At 53.6% G+C, this 20,936-nt stretch overlaps 1 protein-coding gene across 1 annotated transcript in view; it reads right to left on the minus strand.

The window, feature by feature from the left end:
• Positions 1-20,936, minus strand: part of SHANK3 (SH3 and multiple ankyrin repeat domains 3) — a 146,685-nt gene that overhangs the window by 63,570 nt on the left and 62,179 nt on the right. Inside the window, 3 exon segments of the mRNA XM_054294108.1 lie at positions 1,715-1,790; positions 4,943-5,056; positions 18,615-18,805. Of these exon segments, the coding sequence (XP_054150083.1) occupies positions 1,715-1,790; positions 4,943-5,056; positions 18,615-18,805 (381 nt within the window).

Here is a 20,936-nt window from a genome sequence, read left to right on the forward strand (position 1 = left end):
TCAATCCTGTTTTTTTCCTCTGAACCAATGGAATTTCACCTCATCCATGAATTCTCACTTTTTTCCCACTCTTCCTGCGATCCCAGCAGGGATTTTTAGGAGCCTCCCTTCATTTTTCCCTTGGTTTCCCCTCTTTCCTGATTTTCCCCACAGGAACAGCCGTGGAGCAGCAAATCCTGGGAATTTTAAGGATCCACCCAAATTCCACAAATTCGTCAGAGTCGAGAATGCTCCAGTAAGCAAAATTTGTAATAAGAAGCTCAAAAAAAGCAGGAAAATGTTGTGGATGAGCTCCAAGATTCCCAGAATTTCATAGATCCACACAATTCCATGGCTTCCAAGGAAAAACTCCTCCTCTGGCTCTGATGGGTTTGGGAATCCAGAAACTTCCCTGGAAAAAGGGAAAACGTCCCCATTCCAGAGGAAGCAGCTGCTCATCCCTCCGGGAATTCCAGAGCTCTGGGATATCCCTGAATCCAACCCTTCCCATTCCCGATCCCAAATCCACAGGAAAAGCCAGAGTCCAGGAATGTCCCCCTGCTGTCCCACCTGGGAATGCGCTCACATTCCCAAACTTTTCTGGAACCTTGGATTACCCACTGGGATTGGAGACAAGAATGGGAAACATTCCCAGACTTCCCCAGAACTTTGGATCTGGCACTGAGAAATGAGTCAGGGATGGGAAACATTCCCAGAATTTTCCAGGATATTGGATCCTCCCCTGGGACAGGAGCCTGGAATGGCACCACATTCCCAGACTTTTCCAGGATGTTGAATTCTCCCCTGGGAAATGAGCTGGGAATGGGAAACATTCCCAAGCTTTGGATTCTCCAATGGGACAGGAGCCAGGAATGGGAGCACATTCTCAAACTTTTCTGGAACCTTGGGTCCTCGCATGGGACACAAGCTGGGAATGTTTCACATTCCCAAACTTCTCCAGAACTTTGGATCATCCACTGGGATGAGCCAGGAATAGGAAACATTCCCAGAATTTTCCAGAACGTTGGATCCTCCCCTGGAAGGTGAGCTGGGAACGTGAAACATTCCCAAACTTTTCTGGAACATTGGATTCTCTAGTGGGACATGAGCCAGGAATGGGAAACACTCCCAGACTTTGGATTCTCCAATGGGACAGGAGCCTGGAATAGCACAACATTCCCAGAGTTTTCCAGGATGTTGGATCTTCCCCTGGGAAATGAGGCAGGAATGGGAGCACATTCCCAAACTTCTCCAGAACCTTGGATCATCCATTGGGAAATGAGCTGGGAATGGGAAACATTCCCAAACTTCTCTGGAATGTTGGCTCCTCCACTGGGACAGGAGATAGGAATGGGAAACATTCCCAGAATTCTCCAGAACTTTGGATTCTCCATCAGAACACAAGCCTGGAATGGGAGCACGTTCCCAAACTTCTCCAGAACCTTGGATCCTTCCCTGAGACATTAGCCAGGAATGGGAAACATTCCCAAACTTCTCCAGAATGTTGGATCATCCATTGGAATACAAGCCAGGAATGCAGCCACATTCCCAGAATTCCGCAAAACCTTGGATCCCGCCCAGGGACTTCTCCCACGTGGAATTCCTCCCACCACCCAAAACTCATGGAAAAATCCCCTTCCCATGGAATTCCAAACCTATGTGAGGAAAAGGGTGGGTTTTTCCATGGAAATGGGAATTTCCAGAATTCCCAGGATTCCCGGGAGTGGCTCCTTACCTGTGGGAGGTGAAGTTGTCGTAGGACCCGACGGTGTAGTGCCGGAAAAGCCGCTTGGTCCGGTCTTCCCTGGTTTCTGTGGGAAAAATCCACATCGCAAATTATTCCCGGCATTTCCCACCTTCCCAGGGGATCCACAAAGCCCGGGGATTCCATTCCAGGCGGGAATTTCTCCATGGATGAGGAGAAACCATGGGGATGAGAGGCCAATGTGTGGCCGAGGAATTCCTGGGAATGTCGGAGCCATTCCTGGAAATCATCCAGGGGGAAATTCCAGCAAAATTCCCAGCTGGAATGACAGAGGAGACTCAAACCTATGGAAAACCCAAATTCCACATTCCTGCCCCTCCCTCTTCCTTTCTTTTCAAATGTTGGAATGGATGGGAAAAGCTGGGAATGCTCCTGGGAATTCCGTGCTGTCCTGGAGGTCACCAGATCCCCGGGAATGCTGGAATTCTGAGGAAAACTGGGAATTAGGGAGACCCCAGCACCGCTGCTGAAGGAGCAGCTCCCATGGAAAAGCTGGGAATGTTCCAGGGATCCTCCTGCTCTCCCAGAGGTCTCTGGATCTCCAGGAATGCCGGAAATTAGGAGGAAAACTGGGAATGAGGGAGACAATCCCATGGGAGCAACCACATTCCCACCCTGCTTCCGTGCTTTTCCCACCTCAGAATGGATGGGAAGAAATGGGAATGATCCCTCTGGAGTTTTCCAGCCCTTTCCCAGGATTAGCCTGGGAAAATCCTCACTGCTCCAAGGGGCTCCTGATTCCTGATCCTGAATCCTCCTGATTCCAGGGGGGAATTCCAAGGAAAAGAAGAAGCCTGGGAAGCTCCCAGGTAATGACAGCACAAGGAATAAAAACAGGGAATTCTCTGCTTGGATCAGGATGGGAAAATCCTCACGGGTCTGAGGAGTTTCTGATTCCAGAGGGAAATTCCAAGGAAAACTAAAAACTTGGGAAGATCCCGCTCGGCACCAGGAGACGGCAGCAGGGAGCAGCTGTGGAGCCGATCCAGGAATGATTCCCGATGGGAATAAGGGACAGGGACAAGGAAAGGGATAGGGGAAAGGAAAGGGACAGGGACAGGGAGAGGGAAGGAAAGGAAAGGAAAGGAAAGGAAAGGAAAGGAAAGGAAAGGAAAGGAAAGGAAAGGAAAGGAAAGGAAAGGAAAGGAAAGGAAAGGAAAGGAAAGGAAAGGAAAGGAAATCTGGGAAAGGGGAGGGAAAAGGGAAAGAAGGAGGGAGGGAAGAAAGAAATTCCCAGCAGATCCTGAAGTCCCAGCAGATCCCAAATTCCCAGCAGATCCCGACAGCTCCACGAGCTGATCCATCCAGCCCTGGTATTTCTCGGCACCCTCCCATTCCACCGGGAATTCAGGAATTCCCTCCTCCTGCCCCCTTCTCCTGCCATCCCAGCCCTTTGGAATTCCCAATCCCCCTCATCCCCTCTTCTCCTCATCCCTCCGGACATTCTCCCTGATCCCCAGCCCCTCCTGGATCCCATTCCCGAGGAAAAGCCGGGATTTATGGGCTGTCCACGGCCCAGCGGCTCCGTTCCCTTCCCGGCTCCCAAAAATAGCAGCGCTTTTAATGGAGCCGTCACGGAGCCTCCGGAGCTGATGGATGGATCCGGGAGCAGTCGGGATCCGCAGGGACACGGAGAGGCTGAAATCAACGGGAATGAGCCCGAGGAGACCAGGATGGGATCCAGGGAATGGGATCCAGGGGATGAGATGAGATCTGTGGGATGAGATCCATGGGATAGGATGGAATGGGACCCATAGGATGGGATCTATGGGATCCATGGGACAGGATCCATGGGACGGGATGGGATCCAGGGGATGGGATGAGATCCATGGGATGGGATCCATGGCATGTGATAGGATTTATGGGACTCATGGGATGGGATCCAGGGGATGGGATCCATGGGATGGGATGGAACGGGATCCATGGGATGGGATGGAATCTGGGATAGCGGAAGATTTCCACAGGGAATGGGATCAGGATGGGCTTTAAAGCCCTTCCCAGCCTAAACATTCCTTGAATCCATGACCAAAATCCTTGGCAATTCAGGTCTGGGATAAATCTGGGATGTGCTTGGATCTGCCTGGCCAAGGGAGGGTGCAGAAATTTGGGAAAAGCCCGGACTTCAGCATCCTGATTAAATCCATGGAAAAGGACCATCCTGCTTTTTCTGGGATAATGGACAGCTGGAAAATCATTGGGAAGGACTCAATTATTGGAGAAGGGATAGGATGGGATCCATGGGATATGGATGGGATGGAATTCTATGGGATGCTCTTCCAGCAGGAATCTGGGAACAGGGAATGCTGGGAAAAAGCTGGAAAACCAACCAGGAATGCCTCATCCTCTTTTTTCCCTGGGAATCAGTCCTAGGTTGCAAACAAGGAAGGAAAATAACCCCCTCTGAAATGTGGGAAGATCCCTTTTCCTTCTGTCTGGAATTCTGGTTCCATGGAGAGTTTGGAATTTGATGAATTCCATTGAAAGGGAAGATTCCTGATTCTTGAATTCTTGGGGAATGGGATTTTTCCTTCGTTTATTTTGGACCCAGGCAGGGAATTGTGGAATCCCAGAATTCCAGAGGTTAGGAAAGAATTCCAAGGGCACTGAGTCTGAACTGGGCCCGATCCCACGCCAGAGTGGAATTCCAGGAATTCACTGGACACCGCCAGAGATGGGGATTCCAAAGTTCTCTGGATAGCCCCAGCGAAGGCCTGACCCCCTTTCCATGGGGAAATTCCCAAAAATCCAATCCCAACCTCCCCTGGCCCAGCCTGAGGCCATTCCCTCTTTTCCTATCCCTTCTCCCTGGGAGCAGATCCCAGTCCCACCTCAGATCCTGGCAGGAAGTTGGGAAAAGAGATAAAACCCCCCTGAATCCTCCTTTTTCCAGGCATGGAAAAATCCTCCTCAGTGGAACAGGAATTCCTTTGGAATTCCAGAATTCCCATCAGAGCTGGGGCAGTTCCAGCCACTTCTGTGGATCATCCTGGATCTTCCTCTTTTCCAGCTGGGACAATCCCAGTTTTCCCAGTTTTCCTCTGCTCCCACCCCTCCATCGTCCCAAACTCTCCATTCCCTGATGAGGAATCCATGACCAGAACAGATCCCTCAGGATACAATTCCCACCATCCCCACGCCACCGAAGGAGTACTCCGGTGATTCCGTGGGGAATTCTGCCCGGAATTCCGGGATACCGACCTTGCCTGGAGTCGTACTGGCGCATCTGCACCTCCTCCACGCATTCCGCCGGGAACCAGCCGCTCCTGCCCTTCACGGAGCCTTCCCAGAATCCGCCCTCGCCGATGCTCAGCACTGCGGAAAACAGGGATTGGGAGTCAGGGTGGAATCCCAGGAAAAGGGGGCTTGGGATGGAGGAGGTACTGCGGGAATCCGGGAGGCAAAGCTGGAGGGAGGCTGAGGAATGTGGAGTTTTCCGCGGGTTAAGTTCCTTTGAAAAATCTGGAATTGCTGGGTTTTCCCACTCTGGATGCCAAAATTCCCATAATTTTCCCACTCTGTATCCCCGAATTTTCCCACTCTGGATGCACACATTTCCAAATTCCTGATTTTTCTCACTCTGGATGCCCCATTCCCAACTTCTCCCACTCTGGATCCCCAAATTCCCAAACTGTCCCACTCATGATCAAATCCCAAATTTTCCCACTCTGGATACCCAATTCCTGATTTTACACACTCTGGACGCTCAAATTCCCAAATTGTCCCACTCTGGACACCCAAAGGCCCGAATTTTCCACTCTGGATGCTAGAATTCCCAAATTGTCCCACTCCAGATGACTGAAATCCAAAATTCCCAAACTGTCCCACTCTAAATGCCTTCATTCCAAATTTTCCCAGTCTGGGTGCCTGAATTCCTGAATTTTCCCACTCTGGATGTCTAAATCCCAAATTGTGCCACTCCAGATCCCCAAATCCCAGCAGCACATTCCCGGTGTTCCCCAGGTGTGAATTCTCTCAGGAGTGTCCAGATCCCAGAATTCCAGAGGCTGGGATTTGGGGATCCAGAGTGGTACAATTCAGGAATTTGGACATCTGGAGTGGGAAAATTTGGTATTTGGGGATCTGGAGTGGCACAATTTGGGATTTAGACATCCAGAGTGTCTAAATCACTGAGCCCAAACTGGGCCCGATCCCAGCCCTGAGTGGAATTCCAGGAATTCCTTGGACACCTCCAGGGATGGGCACTCCAAACCTCCCTGGGCAGCCCCTGCCAAGGCCTGAACCTCCTTCCCATGGAAAAATTCCCAAAAATCCAATCTGGCCCTGCCCTGGCCCAGGCTGAGGCTGCTCCCTCTTTTCCCGGGATTTCAGGTCCCTTCCCACCAAATCATCCCAGGATTCTGTAAAAGGAAAAACCCAGGAATTCCTGTGGGATTTGCTGTCCCTTTCCTGCATTTCTTCCGACACTTCCCAGCTTTATCCCAGCTCAAATTCCATCAGAGCTAATCCTACATTTCTTCAGGCATCCAGAAATCCAGCCCTGCTCCATCCATCCCAAAGAATTCCCAGAAGGATCCAGGAATTAAATTCTGCCTGGAGGCATCCAAGGAAAAACAAATCCAAGGAAAAGCCAAACAGCAAAATCCTTTCAGGCTCCTCCAGGGTTTTTTTTGGGGATGCAAATTCTCCAGCTCTCCAAAGGTTCCGGTGCTGTCAAGGCTTGGAATGATCCCAAATCCTGGATTTTGCTCAATTCCCACTGCTCTGCTCCCAACAGCTCCCCTGCAAAATTCCTGCTTTGGAGCCCTTTGGAATTCTGGCCTCCCAGGAAGGAATTTCGGGATTTGAGGCTTTATGCCAAACATCCCTGGGCAGCCCCTTCCAAAGCCTGACCCCCTTTTCCATGGAAAAATATTCCCAAAATCCAACTGCAATCTCCCCTCCAGGCCCTTCCCTCTTTTCCCATCCTTCATTCCCTGGGTTCTCCTTCCCTCCCACAGCCATTCCCAAGTTTTGCTTCTCTCTTCCAACACTCCCCATCCTCATCCCGCAGGGCCTGGACCAGCCTGGAATTCCAGCAGGGATTTCCAGCAGGGAATCCGCATTCCGTGTATGGAATGAGGGTTAGGAATGGATCCAATGGATTTGGGAGTCAGCACTGGGAATGGCTCTGGAGGGATCCGATGGATCTGGGAATCAGCACCAGGAATGGATTTGGATGGATCCAAGGGATCCAGGAATCAGCCCAAGGAGCTGGAATGGCCCTGGATGGATCTAGGAATCAGCACTGGGAATGGATTTCGATGGATCTGGGAATCAACACTGGGAAAGGCCCCAGATGGATCCAGAAATCAGCATTGGGAGTGGCTCTGGATGGATCCAATGGATCCAGGAATCAGCACTGGGAATTGATCCAGATGGATCTGGGAATCAGCACCAGGAGCTGGAATGGCCCTGGATGGATCCAGGAATCAGCCCTGGGAATGGTTCCAGATGGATCTGAGGGATCTGGGGATCAGCACCAGGAATGGCTCCAGATGGATCCAGGAATCAGCACTGGGAATTGATCTGGATGGATCCAATGGATTCAGGAATCAGCACTGGGAATCAGTACTGAGAGCTGGAATGGGTCTGGATGGATTGGGGAATCAGCACCAGGCATGGTCCCAGATGGAGCCAACGGATCTGGGAATCAGCACCAGGAATGGATCTGGATGGATTCAATGGATCTGGGAATCAGCACTGGGAATCAGCACCAGGAGCCAGAACAGCTCTGGATGGATCTGGGAATCAGCACTGGGAATGCTCTGGACGGATCGGATGGATCCAGGAATCAGCACTGGGAATCAGCACTGGGAGCTATTCCTGCTCTGGATAGATCTGGGAATCAGCACTGGGAATGGCTCCGGATGGATCTCAGAATCATCCCCGGAGCCATTCCCGCTCGGCCGGCTCCAGCTGCGGAGCTGATTTGGGAACGGATCCGGCTTTGATTCCCATCATTATCCCGTCCTTCCGGCTCTAATCAAGCAATCCTTGGAAAAAATAGCAGCAATCAAAGGGAACGGGAAAGGGAGGGAACGGATGGAGCTGGGAAAATGTTCCTGCGGAATTTTCGGCCTCAGCAGAATTTTGGGACTGCGGGACAGGAAGGAGCTTGGGAACGGGATTTGCTGATCCAAAGGTTTCGGATCCTTCCCGTGATCCAGGATTTCCTCTCCCTTCCTCATTCCCATTTTCCTTCCCTATTCCTGAGGACCGGGATCCCACACACAGAGAGATTCCCACAGTGGGGATACCAGGATTTTCCATGGGCTGGAATTCCAGGATTTCCCAGCCCCCCCAGAATTCCCAGTCAACCTTCCCAGAGCTGATCCCACCTGGAAAACTGGGATGAATCTCGTCACAATTAATCTTTCCCAAATTCCTAGTCTGGCATTCCCAGCACTTTTCCTTTATGCCAAGGAATTCCTGGCAGTTCCAGTGGGGTAGGAGTCACAGGGACAGAATTCCCAAGGGAATGTGGCCCTGGAATGGCCCTTAAAGATAAAAGGCAGGAATATTGGGAATATTGACAAGGACCCCATTCCCAAAAACTGGGATTTATCCCATCCAGATCCCCTTGGATCCAGGGAATTCCAGTTCCTGGAACACCCACAGGATAGGGAAAACTGTTCCCAAATCCCATAAATCCCAGATTCTTCAGGGAGCCAATTCCAGGATTTTGGGAATACAGGGAGGATCCTGGGGGGATCAGGGAGATCTAAAGGCACCTGGATTCGGAAGATTCCCAGGAAATTCCCAAGCATGGATATCCCTCAAATCCTACCCAGCAAAGGCCAGAGGGCAGAAAATCCTGGAATGGCTGGAGCTGGGAAGGATCCAAAGGGATCAAAGCCAGGAGGGATTGTGCTGGAATATTCCTTTTCCTGCTATTCCCTCTTTTCCATAGCCCGGGAATGATGATGGGATCCCAGGGAACAAAAGGAGGGAAAACAAACAAAAGAAAAAGGCTGAGCACATTCCATAGGAAAATCAGGGAGAAATTCTTTTTTCCTGCAATCTCCTGGCACCGGGAGAGCAGCGGGGTCCTGGAATTGCTGGATCTGGACAGGCAAATCCAGGGAATTCTGGCTGAGGGGTCCAGGAGGGAAAAGTGGGAATGAGGCACCAATCCCAGCGGGAAATCCTGGGAAAAGCCCATTTCCAGCTGGAAACGGGAATTCCCGAGCCTCGGGAATGCTGGAGCACAGAACGTCCTCCAATCCCTGCTCCAAGCCGGGAAAGGGCCAAAATGTGGGAAAAGCAGCGGGATTCCTGGGACTGCCCTTGGGAAAGGGATCCTGGAATGGTTTGGGTGGGGATGGAGTGAAAATCCCATCCTGTTCCAAGGGCAGGGAAATTCCCACAATCCCAGGCTGCTCCAGCCCCAGTGCCCAGCCTGGCCTTGGGCACTGCAGGGATCAGGGGCAGCCCCAGCTGCTCTGGCAATGCCAGCCCAGGCAGGAATTGCTCATTGCCAAGATGCCACCCATGGCTGCCCTCTGGCAGTGGGAGCCATTCCCTGGGTGCTGTCTCTCCAGGCCTTTCCCAAATTTCAGCTCTCCTGGAGCCCCTTTAGGCTCTGGAATCTGCTGGAAGCTCCTCCTGGATCCTTCCCTTCTCCAGGAGAACATTCCCAGTTTTCCCAGCCCTGGCTCCAGCTCCTTCTCCCAGTGTTTATTTCTCAGATGTTTCCCAGGCTTTTCCAGGAGCTTTCCTGGCTCAGCGTTCCCAGGCTCCGGAGAAGAGCGAAGAGCAGCCGGAGCCGTCTCACACCCGTGCCCACGGAAAACATGGATGGGAAAGGAGTCAGGGATCCAAGGAAACCCGGCCCGGCTGCCAGGCTGCTCCGAGCTTCTCACGGGGAAGAGGAGGAGCCCCGGGAGTTCAGGGAATCCCTTTGGAATCCGCAGGAATCCTCTTCCCGCTGAAAAGCTGGGATGTGTTTGAGGGATTAGTGCCATTCCAGAGGCGGAAATTCCTTGGATAATCCGGCCTGGGAAATGTTTTGTGTGTTATACCAGCCTGAGGGGATTTTCTTAATTCCCAACCGCTCTCCAGGGAAAAATTTGGGATCAGCCCTGTAAGCAGGGATTCAGAAATATTTGGGGATCACTCCCTGGTGGAATTCCCAGCTGGAAAACAGCGGGATTTGAGAATTCCCCATTCTGAAAAATCCCAGGGAGACAGAGTCCTCAACATCCTTAGGGAAGGAATTCCTGGAATTCCCACCCCAAGAGCAGCTCCTGGCAGGATGAGGAGCTCCCTAGGAAGCCCTGGGAATGCTGGATCCTGGCCAGAATTCCCAGAGAATCCGGCAGGAGAGCCCTGGGAGTGCGGGCAGGGAGTGGGATGGGAATGTAGCACAAAGGGCAGAACTGTCCCAAAAACCAATGGAAAACCTGGATCCACATTCCTCAAAACCATGGGAAAACCTAGATCCACATCCCTCAAAAATCCTGGAAAACCTGGATCCACCTCCCTAAAAACCATGGAAAACATGGACCCACATTCCCCCAAAAACCATGGAAAACCTGGATCCACATCCCTAAAAACCACGGAAAACCTGGATCAACTTCTTTTAAAACCACAGAAAACCTGGATCCACATTCCCCAAAACTCATGGAAAACACCTCATTTTCCAGGGAATATTCCTGGAATTTTTTCCTTATTTTTCATCATCATGCACCAGAAGATGGAAAAAATCCTTCTCCAAGCTTTTCTGCGGGAATGCCAACACTGGATTCCCACTGGATCATTTGGGATAGTTCTGATTTCCATGGATTGATCTGAATGCCAGGAGAAGATCATGGATCCTACTTGGAATTGGTAGCTCCAACTGGATCCTGGTGGAAAACAGGGAAAAGCGTGATGACATCACCTTTTCCTTAAAAACCTGTGGAAGTTTTGCTCCTGGAGGTTTTATTTTCCCATGGAAATTCCAAGATTTCTGAGCAGCCTCTGCAGTCGGAGCAGAGCATGACACGGCACTTCCCAGCCCTTGGAAAAATCCAGGATTAAACTCCGAAATCCTGGAATTCCCGACCTTGGAAAGGCCCTCCTGGGTTATCAAATCCCACCTTATTCCCAGCTCAACATCCAGGAATTCCTTGGAATTCTACCAGGAATGGTGACTCCAAACCTCCCTCGGCAGCCCCTGCCAAGGCCTAACCCCCTTTCCATGGAAAAATTCCCAAATATCCAAACTGAGCCTCCTTGGCCCAGCCTGAGGCCATTCCTTGTTTTTCCACCCCCTAGTCCCTCAGGAACTCTGTGGCACCTGGAATTCCCAATTCCAATGGCATTCCTGGGCTTAATCCGTGTAAATTGGAGGGAAAATTCCATTTTCCTGATGGGAACAGCAAATCCCAGGTTTAAATCTGGCTGATCCCAACTCCAGTTGGGTGGGATTTTCCTGGGAATTGGAAGCCACCTGGAGCCAGCAGCAAACAGTGGGAAAAGAGCATTTTCCATGGGATTTTCCATGGATATGGCAGCAGAGGAGTGACACGGAAACCTTGGGATGTTCAATGGAATTTTTTGGGATCAGCTCCGCCCCATCGGATGCGTCCCAATCGCCCCATCCCTGGATCCAGGATCAGATTTCCAGGATCACCAGGAGGAGATAGACTTTCCTGGCATTGGAAATTCCAAAGCCATTTTGAGAGCACCGGGAATTGTGTCCCAACATCCCAAATCCCTGAGCAGCAGGAATTTCCGTGGAATTCCTCCTTCAGAATTCCCAATCCACAATTCCCCCCACCAGTTCTTCACCCACAGCTCCCATTCCAGAATTTTCCCAGAAGGTAACTCCCAGTTTGGGTTTTCTGGGAATTTCAGGACAACAAGGACAGGGAAACTTTGGGAAGTGCAGGAAAACCGGGATGGGAGAAGAAGATCCCTCTGCCCCCCCGATCCCATCTGGAATAAACAGAAGGAGTGGAGGGAAAACCAGGAAAAGCCGAGCTCCAAAAATCCTGGAAAACTCCCCACACTCGGAGGCCACAGCGAGGAAAAAATGTGGGAAAAAGGATAAAGCTGGGAAGGGGAAAAAAAAATTCCAAGGAAAAATTCCATAGTTACCTACTTCACGGAGCTGCTGATCTGGAGCATGGATGGGAATGGAAAAGAGAAAAAAAAACATGGAAAAAAGAGAAAAAAAAACAAGGAAAAGAGAGAAAAAAACACAGAAAAAAGAGAAAAAATCCATGGAAAATGCGCAGAGGTGCAAACAGAACAACGTGGAAATGAAACATGGGAATGGTCTCCAGCTAAATCCCTGGAATTATCCCCTGGGATGTCATCCAGGGAAGTGTGGACTCCTCAGCCAGGTCAGAACATGGACAATCCCAAAAAACCCAACCCAAGATCCCAAATTCGGTTGGAATTCCAGGTCAGGACCGTGGAAAATCCCTAAATCCCAACACAAGATCCCAAACTTTGGTGAAATTCCAGATCAGGACCACAGACAGCTCCCAACAAAAAGAATCCCAACAAAAGATCCCAGGTTTGGTTGGAATTCCAGGTCAGACCATGGACAATCCATCCAATCCCAACCCAAGACTCCAAATTAGGGTGAAATTCAAGGTCAGAGCACAAAAAGCCCCTAAAAACCCAACCCATGATCCCAAATCTGGCTGGATACACAGGTCAGACCATGCAGAACCCCTCCAATCCCAAAAAAACGCCCAAATTTCCTTGGAATTCCAGGTCAGACTACGGACAACCCTCCAATCCAAAAAAAGATCCCAAATCAGGTTGGACACCCAGGTTAGACCATGGACAATCCCAAAATCCCCCCCCAAAACCCCAAACTTGGTTGGAATTCCAGGTCGGACCATGGACATGCCCTCCAATCCCCAAAAAGATCCCAAATTTCCTTGGAATTCCAGAGCAGACTGTGGACAATCCCTCCAATCCCCCAAAAAATTCCAAATCTGATTGGAATTCCAGGTCGGACCATGGACATCCCTTCCAAGCCTGAATTGGGTCGATCCCCAAATCCAACCCTGAACCTCCCCTTTGAACCCAAGATCCCAGACGGAGCCGAAATTCCAGCCAAGATCCCGAGGAAGCCGATCCATGAAAACCCAACGGCGCCACAGCCACTCTTCCCACCTCCCCGAATTCCGGGCTTTTCCCAGCCTGGATTGTTCTGTCATTTCCAATCCTATGGGAGCTCAATTCCCTCTGGAATTTTCCCGCCGATTTTGGGTCACGCTGGAAAACTGGGACAGCTCCGAGGTCACCGGGATGCGGAGTGGAATTAATGAGGAATTTTCTAATTTTGGGATGGGAATCGGGGCCGGCCGCCAGCTCAGTGCGCGCTGGAATATTCCCGATGGGAATGTCTCCCGGGTTTCTTCATTTCCACAGGAAACCAAGGCAGTTCCCAAATTCCAGCTGGAAATTTGGGGTCACTTGGAGCCCCTTGTTTATGGGCTGGAATTCCAGGTGGGAATAACAATTCCCAGGATTGTCTGGAGCCAAGAAGGGAGCAAATCCATCTGGAATTCCTAGGAAAATTCTGAAATTATTCCCAAAAAACCAATGGGATTTCCATTCTGGAGGTGCCACCTTGGTTTTTCTAGGAATATCCCATAATTTAAGGATTCCCAACGGAATTCCCATGGGAAAGGGGAAGCACAAGGGGATTTTTCCAGAGGATGGAGGAAAGCAGCATTCCAGGACTAAATTCTGGTATTCAAATCCAGGAAAAGTGCCAGGAAATGCAGGAACACCAAAATGAATCCTTAAAACTATTCCTTAAAATAGTTTTTTCCTTAAAAACTTTGTTTCTTTTGGAAAATTCTGGGAATTTTCCTGCTTGATTTAAGATTTCTGTGTCCAATGGTTTTTCCCACCGGGAGCATTTCCTGCTCCAGCCCCTGATCCCAAAAATCTGATTCCCAAAAAGATTCATGAAATTATCGCAGGGATCTGAAAAGCCTCGGCCTGGAAAATTGGATTTATATGGAGGCTCTTCCCGAGAATTTCAGCAAAAATCCTTTTTTAAAATCTGGAATTCCCAGAATTCCAGCTTTGGGAACGAACTAAGGGAAGGATATTGGTGCCAAGGCAGAGTTTTCCAACTCATCCAAGTGGGAAAATTGATGCCATTCCAGAGGTTCCACTCTGCCTTTTTTCCAAGGGAAAAGATCCATCCAAAATCAAGATCCAAGGAAAATCCTTTGGGATTAGCCTGGAAATCAGAGTAAAACCTTGGGAATTCCTGTGCTGATCAATCCTAAAAGAATTTTCATGGATTTGGATCCAGCTCTAGAGCTGAGCCCACAAATGCCAGCCCAGGCTTGGGACACTGGGGGAAAAAAGGCAGGAATTGTGGGAATTCTGTCCCAAAAAAACAGATGGAAAAAAGTAGGAAATGTGAAATTCTGTCCCAAAAAACAGAGAGAAAAAAGCAGGAATTGTGGGAATTCTCTCCCAAAAATCCGAGTTTTGATGGGCTATCCCCCTCTTATCACCAAGGATTTTTCCAGGGATAACTGATAAGAATTCCCAATGTTCTCCCAGATTCCAGGAATGAATGTCATTTTTATGGGAATTTTCTGGAATAACCCAGCCACATCCTGGATATTTCCATGATTTTCAAATGGATTTCCATCCACACATTTGGAAAATCTCATTTTGGGAATTTCATAAACTCTTGGATGATTCCAATGGATCCCAATCAAGGAACACTGTGGGAATTCTTGGTCTTTTCCAGATAAGGAAGAAATTCCATTAAAAACAGGGGCAGGGAATAAAAAAATCTGGGAATTGTCCTGTCCAGCTTCCCTGAAGATACAGAAATTTGGGAACAGGGATCTGGCAAAAATCGATGCTGAAGGAAAAGCAAATCACAGAAAAAGTTGGGAATTTTTGAATCCCGAGCAAGATCCCTCCACCTGGATAGGAGGTGGAGCCAAGAATTCCTGGGATTCTGGAACAGTTTGGGTGGGAAGGTTCTTTGGGATCATCACATTCCAATTCCCACATTCCCAGCTTGCTCCAAACTGGCCTCGGACAACTCCAGGGATGGAGCAGCCACAATTCCAACTCCTTTTCCAACAAAATCCCAAAAATCCTGAGGCCATCCCACCAAACCATCCCTAAATCCCGATTTTTATTTTTCCCCCTGAATCCAGCAGAGAATTTTTCCTTGGATTTCCAGTCAGGAAATTTGGACTTCAGGAAATTCAAAGTGGAGCAGCTCCGAAAATTCCACAAAACTTTTCCTGGTGACCTGAAATCCCGAAAATCCCATTGGAAAAATCCCGGCCTGACCTGAAATGAAGGAATATAGCCCGGGAAAAAGCGGGATTTGGGACAGATGGCATTCCCGAGGGCTGGGATAATTTTCCAACCGGGAGGGAACCAGCTGCATCCTGGCTTCTTCCCAACCCTTCCCAAATGACCTTCCCAGAGGGAAAACCAGGAGCAGCAGGAGAAATTCCTGACCTTGGGGTGAAGGAAAAACTTCCCAGGAATTCCGAGCCCTGCAGAAGCCATGGGAATGAGCTGATCTTGGGAAACGTGGTGAAAACTGCGAATATGGAATCGGGAATTATCCCAGGAAGGACGTGGAGCTGTTGGAGCAAATCCAGAGGAGGCGCCGGGAAGATTCAAGGGATGGAGCTGAGAGGAAAAACTGGGAAAATTGGGAATATTCTCCTGGAGAAGGGAAGGATCCAGGGAGAGCTTCCAGCACATTCCAGGGCCTGAAGGGGCTCCAGGAGAGCCGAAATGTGGGAAAGGAATGGAAGGATGGGACACAGGGAATGGCTTCCCACTGGGAAAAGGGAGATTGGGGTGGGATTTTGGCAATGAGCAATTCCTGCCTGGGCTGGCATTGCCAGAGCAGCTGGGGCTGCCCCTGATCCCTGCAATGTCCAAGGAAAGGCTGGAGCAGCCTGGGATGGTGGGAATTTCCCTGCCCTTGGAATGGGATGGGAATGATCTCATGGATAGGGATGAGATCCATCATCCCCCAAATCATTCCAGGATCCTGGAGATTCCCAGGCTGCCCCTTGGCCAGAATTCCTGAAATTCCAATTTCCCATCCTCATCCAGCAATCCCTTTCATTCCCATCCTTGCAGCTCCATTCCCAACATTCCCATTCCCAGGGATCTCCGCCATCCCTCCTCCTGCATCATTCCAGAACCCTGGAGAGCTCCCTCGGCCGGAATTCCTCCTGTTCCAGCCTCTCCCAGCATTCCCGGCCACCCCCCGAGCTCCGGGCTCCGGGATTGTCCCGAATCCATGGAACATGACAAAGCAGCGCCGTTCCGGAGCTGCCAAGATTCCCAAAAATCCACGGATCAGCCTCTCCTGGAGCAATTCCAAGGGGGAAGGGATTGACTGTGAACCTCTCATCCTCCCGAACTCCGGGAATATCCAGCGGGAAGCGATTCCCGCTCCCAGGGGTCACTCCACGTCCTCCTCCTCCTCCTCCCTCTTCCCACGGGTTGTTTTTCCCTGGAGATCACACGCCAGGAATTTTGGGATGGAGAAGCGAATCCCAAGGATTTTGTGGCAGCGACTCCAGGACCACCCACTCCACGGCAGCACGAGGAAAAACAGGGAAAAGGAGGAGGGGGGGGGAACATCGGGAAAAGCATTTCACATCCCAGGAATCCTTCCCGGATCCTGGAATTCCACACCTGCATCCCAGGAATGCCGGAATCCCACGTCAAACCCTTGGAATTCCAAGGAATCCACAGGAATTCCTCAGCACAGCCCCCCCCTTTCCCGGCCGGCTCCCGCTCCTCGCAGGGAAAACAAATCCATGGGAAGGGCAGCGGGAATGTGGGAGCCGCAATTCCAGGCTGGGAACATTCCCGGTCTCCCTCTCCCGTCATTCCAGAGGCTCCGGCCCCGCGTCGTGCCAGGAATCCACAAAAAAATCGCGGAGGAGGGAGAGGAGGAGAAGCTCCCGAAACTTTCCGGAGTGGGGGGGAAAAAACTCTGGAATTCTCCGGCTGGCAGGGAATTCCCTTCCTCGGGAAGCTGGCAACTGGAATTCCCAGCTTCCAGCAGAATTCCCAGCCCAACCCCACGGCAGCGCTGCCGTTATCCAGGAAAATTCCCCTGGCATTATCCATGAGAATTCCCCCGGTTTTATCCATGAAAATTTCCTTGGTGTTATCCACGAAAATTCCCCTGCCGTTATCCATTAAATTTTTTTCCCTGCCGTCTTCCATGAGAATTTCCCGGCGCCCGCTGCAGCTCGGGAAGCGGAGCCGGGAGAAGCCGGAATGGGCGAGGGGGGTTGGGAGCTCGGGATGTGGGAATGGGATTTGGGAGCGGAGCCGGGATGGGCGCGGGGGGGACAAGGACACGGCCCCGGAGGGACGGGAATGGAAACGCCGGGAATGGGAACGGGAACAGAGCGGGGCCGGCCGGGAACGCGGCCCCAAAAGCGGGATGGGGACCACAAAATGGGGATTGGGGACCCAAAACCGGGACTGGGGACCCCAAAATCGGGATGGAGACCCCAAAACCAGAATGGGGACCCCCAAACAAAAATGGGGACCCCCAAACCAAAATGAGGAGCCCACAGAGCTCCGGCCCCAAAACTGGGACTGGGGACCCCAAAATCGGGATTGGGGACCCCACAGAATTCCAGCCCTAAAACCAGGAGTGGGGACCCCAATATCGGGATTGGGGACCACACAGAGTTGCGGCCACAAAACCGGTAAGGGGACCCCACAACAGCATTGGGGACCCCAAAACGGGGATGGAGACCCCAAAACAGCACAACAGGACTGGAGACCCCCCAGAGCTGCAGCCCCAAAACCAGGCTGGGGACCCCACAACCGGATTGGGGACCCCAAAACCAGGCCGGGGACTCCACAGCCCTGCAGCCCCACAGCCACAGGTAGGGACCCCACAGAGCTGCAGCCCCACAGCGGAACTGGGGACCCCAAAGCTCTGACACCCCACAACTGGTGCGGGGATCCCAAAGCGCTGCAGCCCCACAGCTGAGCTGGAGACCCCAAAAGCTGCAGCCCCACAGGTGGGCTGGGGATCCCACAAACTGGCAACCCCATAACTGGGCTGGAGACCAGCCAGGTGAGCCGGACGCCCCACAAAGCTCCAGCCCCACAACCGAGCTCGAGACCCCACAGCCCTGCAGCCCCACAGCTGGGCTGGGGGCCCCACAGTGCTGCAGCCCCACAACCAGACCGGAGACCCCAGAGTTCTGCAGCCCCACAGGTGGGCTCAAGACCCCAAAAGCTCCAGCCCCACAGGTGGGTTGGAGACCCCCCCCACAGGTCCGGAGCCCCACAGGTGGGCTGCACACCCCACAAAGCTGCAACCCAACCAGCTGCAGACCCCACAAACAGACTGGAACACTCTGAGGCCCTGCAGCCCCACAAGCAGCCCGCAGACCCCACAGCTCTGCAGCCCCACCTCCGCAGGGGATCCCAAAGCCGTGCAGCCCCACAGGTGGGCAGGACACCCTACAACCAGCCTGGACACCCCACAGCCCTGCAGCCCCACAGGTGGGCTGGATATGCCCAAATCTGCAACCCCACAAGCAGCCTGCAGACCCCACAGTTGCGCAGCCCCACACCTGCGCAGCGATCCCGAGGCACCGCAGCCCCACAGGTGGGCAGGACACCCCAAAAGCCGCAGCCCCACAGGTGGGCAGACACCCCAATCCTTCCACCCCACACCTGAGCGCTCCCATCCCATCCATCCCATCCCTCCAGCCATCCCAGCCGCGGCCCCGCCACTGCCGCATCCAGCACCGGGGGCAGCTCCCGCCGCTCCTCCCGCCCTCCCCGGCCGCTCCCCGCCGCCGTCCCGGTGTCCGCGGCGCTGTCCCCGCGTCCCCGCCGCCGTCCCGGTGTCCCCGCTCACCCTTGACGGCCTCGCCGCGGTTGAGCTGGATCTCGCCATCGCCCTGCGGCGCGTAGCTCTTCACCACGATGAACTTGCGGCCGGGCACGGCGCTGTAAAGCTTCCGCTTGGGCCCGCGCAGCGGGGCGGGCGCGGCGTGGGGCGCGGGCTCGGTGCCGGGGCCGGGGGGCGGCCCGGCGGGGCCGGCGGGGCTGTAAACGAACACGTAGGTTACGGTGCTGATGCCCGGCAGCTCGCGGCTCGCCCCGCCGCGCCCCGCGGGCTGCGCCATGGCCGGGGGGGCCCCCGCGGGGCTCAGCGCGGCCCCGGCGGCGCCGCCCGGGCGCGGGCAGCGGCGGAGGCTGGAGCGGCTCCGGCTGCGGGGCGGCCGCCGCCCGCCACCGCCGGCTCCATGGCGCAGCGGCGCCGCCCGCCCCGCGCTCCGCTCCGCTCCCTCCGGCGCACCATGGCCCGGGGCAGGTGGGGCCGGAGCCCGCGGCTCCTCCCCCGGCGGGCGGGGACGCCGCCGGACCGGCCGCCCCCGCTCCCGCCGTCGCCGCCGCCGCCGCCCCCGCTGCCGGCGCGGTCCCGACCCCGCTCCCGCTCCTGAGCCCGGGGCCGCTCCCGCTCCTGATCCCGCTCCTGGATCCTGATCCCGCTCCTGGATCCCGATGCTGCTCCCGCTCCTGATCCCGATCCCAAGCCCGCTCCTGATACAGACCCCGCTCCCGGGACCGTCGAGCATCACCCATATTCCCGTGTGGGAATAGGAGTGGGAATGGGAATGGGTGTGGGACCGTGCCACAGCCATCCCGGGGCCGATCCCGCTCCCGCTCCTATTCCGCTCCCGCTCCCGGGGCCGATCCCGATCCCGCTCCCGGTCCCGGCGGGGCCCGCCCGGAGTCGCCCCCTGGCGGCCGCTACTGGCGCTGCCCCGGAGAGGGAACCGGGGCGGGAGCGGGAATGGGAACGGGATTGGGTGTGGGATTGGGAATAGGAATGAGTGTAGGAATGGGTGTGGGAATGGGAGCGGGAGTGGGAATGGGAGTGGGAGTAGGAATGGGTGTGGGAATGGGAGTAGGAATGGGATCGGGTGTGGGAACAAGACTGGGATGAGAATGGAATCACATGAATGGAATCGGGTGTGGATTAGGATTAGGGTTGGGATTGGGATAGGAGCAGCGAAGGGAGCGGCTCTGGGGCAGGGAGGACACGGGGAGGAGGGAGCAGGGAGTGGGATGGGAGCGGGATGGAGGGACAGGGATGGAGGGAAGGATGGGAACAGGAGGCAGGGAAGGAGGGAGGGTCCTCAGTTCCCATTCCCGGTTCCCGTCCCCGGTTCCCATTCCTGGTTCAGGGCTGCCCGCAGTGCCCCTACCCCGTGCCCCCAATTCCACGTTTGCCCCCACAATTCCGTATTTTTCCACCCCAATTCCATATTTGCCCCCACCTCCTCAAGTTATTGCGACGTAATTGCGGGAATTCCAGGGATTTTAGGAATGCGGGAATTGCGCGGATTGAGGGAATTGTGGGGATAGAGGATTTGCAGGAATGCGGGAATTGCGGGATTGTGGGAATCTCGGGAATGCTCCGGGAGGATCCCTGAGTGCACTGAGGCGGCAGAGCCCCGCCCAGACACGGCGACACCGGTGCCACCCCTGGGTGCCACTGTCACCTCTGCCAGCCTGTGCCCACTGCCACCCACAGTGACGCTTTGTGCCACTGTCACCTGTGCCATCCCTGTGCCCCAGTGCCACTCGTGCCATCCCTGTGCCCAATGTCACCTGTGCTACCAGTGCCCACTGCCACCCACAGTGATGCTCTGTGCCACTGTCACCTCTGCCAGCCTGTGCCCCAGTGCCACCTGTGCCATCCCTGTGCCCACTGTCACCTGTGCCAGCCTGTGCCACCCCTGTGCCTCAGTGCCACCTATGACAACCTGTACCCCAATGCCAGTTGTGACAATCTGGCCATGCTGCCACCCACAGCGACGCTGTGTGCCACTGCCCCTTGTGCCACCCTGCGCCCTACAGTCACTTGTGCCTCAGTGCCACTCGTGCCATCCCTGGGCGCCATTATCACTTGCGTCACCCCATGCTCACTGCCACCCACAGTGAGACTGGGTGCCACCACCAGTTGTCCCACCTGTGCCAACCTATGCCTTGGTGTCACCTGCGCCACTCTGTGCCGCTGTCACTTATGCCAACCTGTATGCCATTGTCACCTGTGTCACCCTGTGCCCCAGTGCCACCTATGACAACCTGTGCCTCAGTGTAATTTGTGACAATCTGTGCCCCTCTGCCACCCACAGCGACGCTGTGTGCCACTGTCCCTTGTGCCACC

The sequence above is a fragment of the Melozone crissalis genome, unplaced genomic scaffold (assembly GCF_028551555.1).
Source record: "Melozone crissalis strain CALT ecotype California unplaced genomic scaffold, PUWL_Pcris_2 ptg000208l_1, whole genome shotgun sequence".
NCBI lineage: Eukaryota > Metazoa > Chordata > Aves > Passeriformes > Passerellidae > Melozone > Melozone crissalis.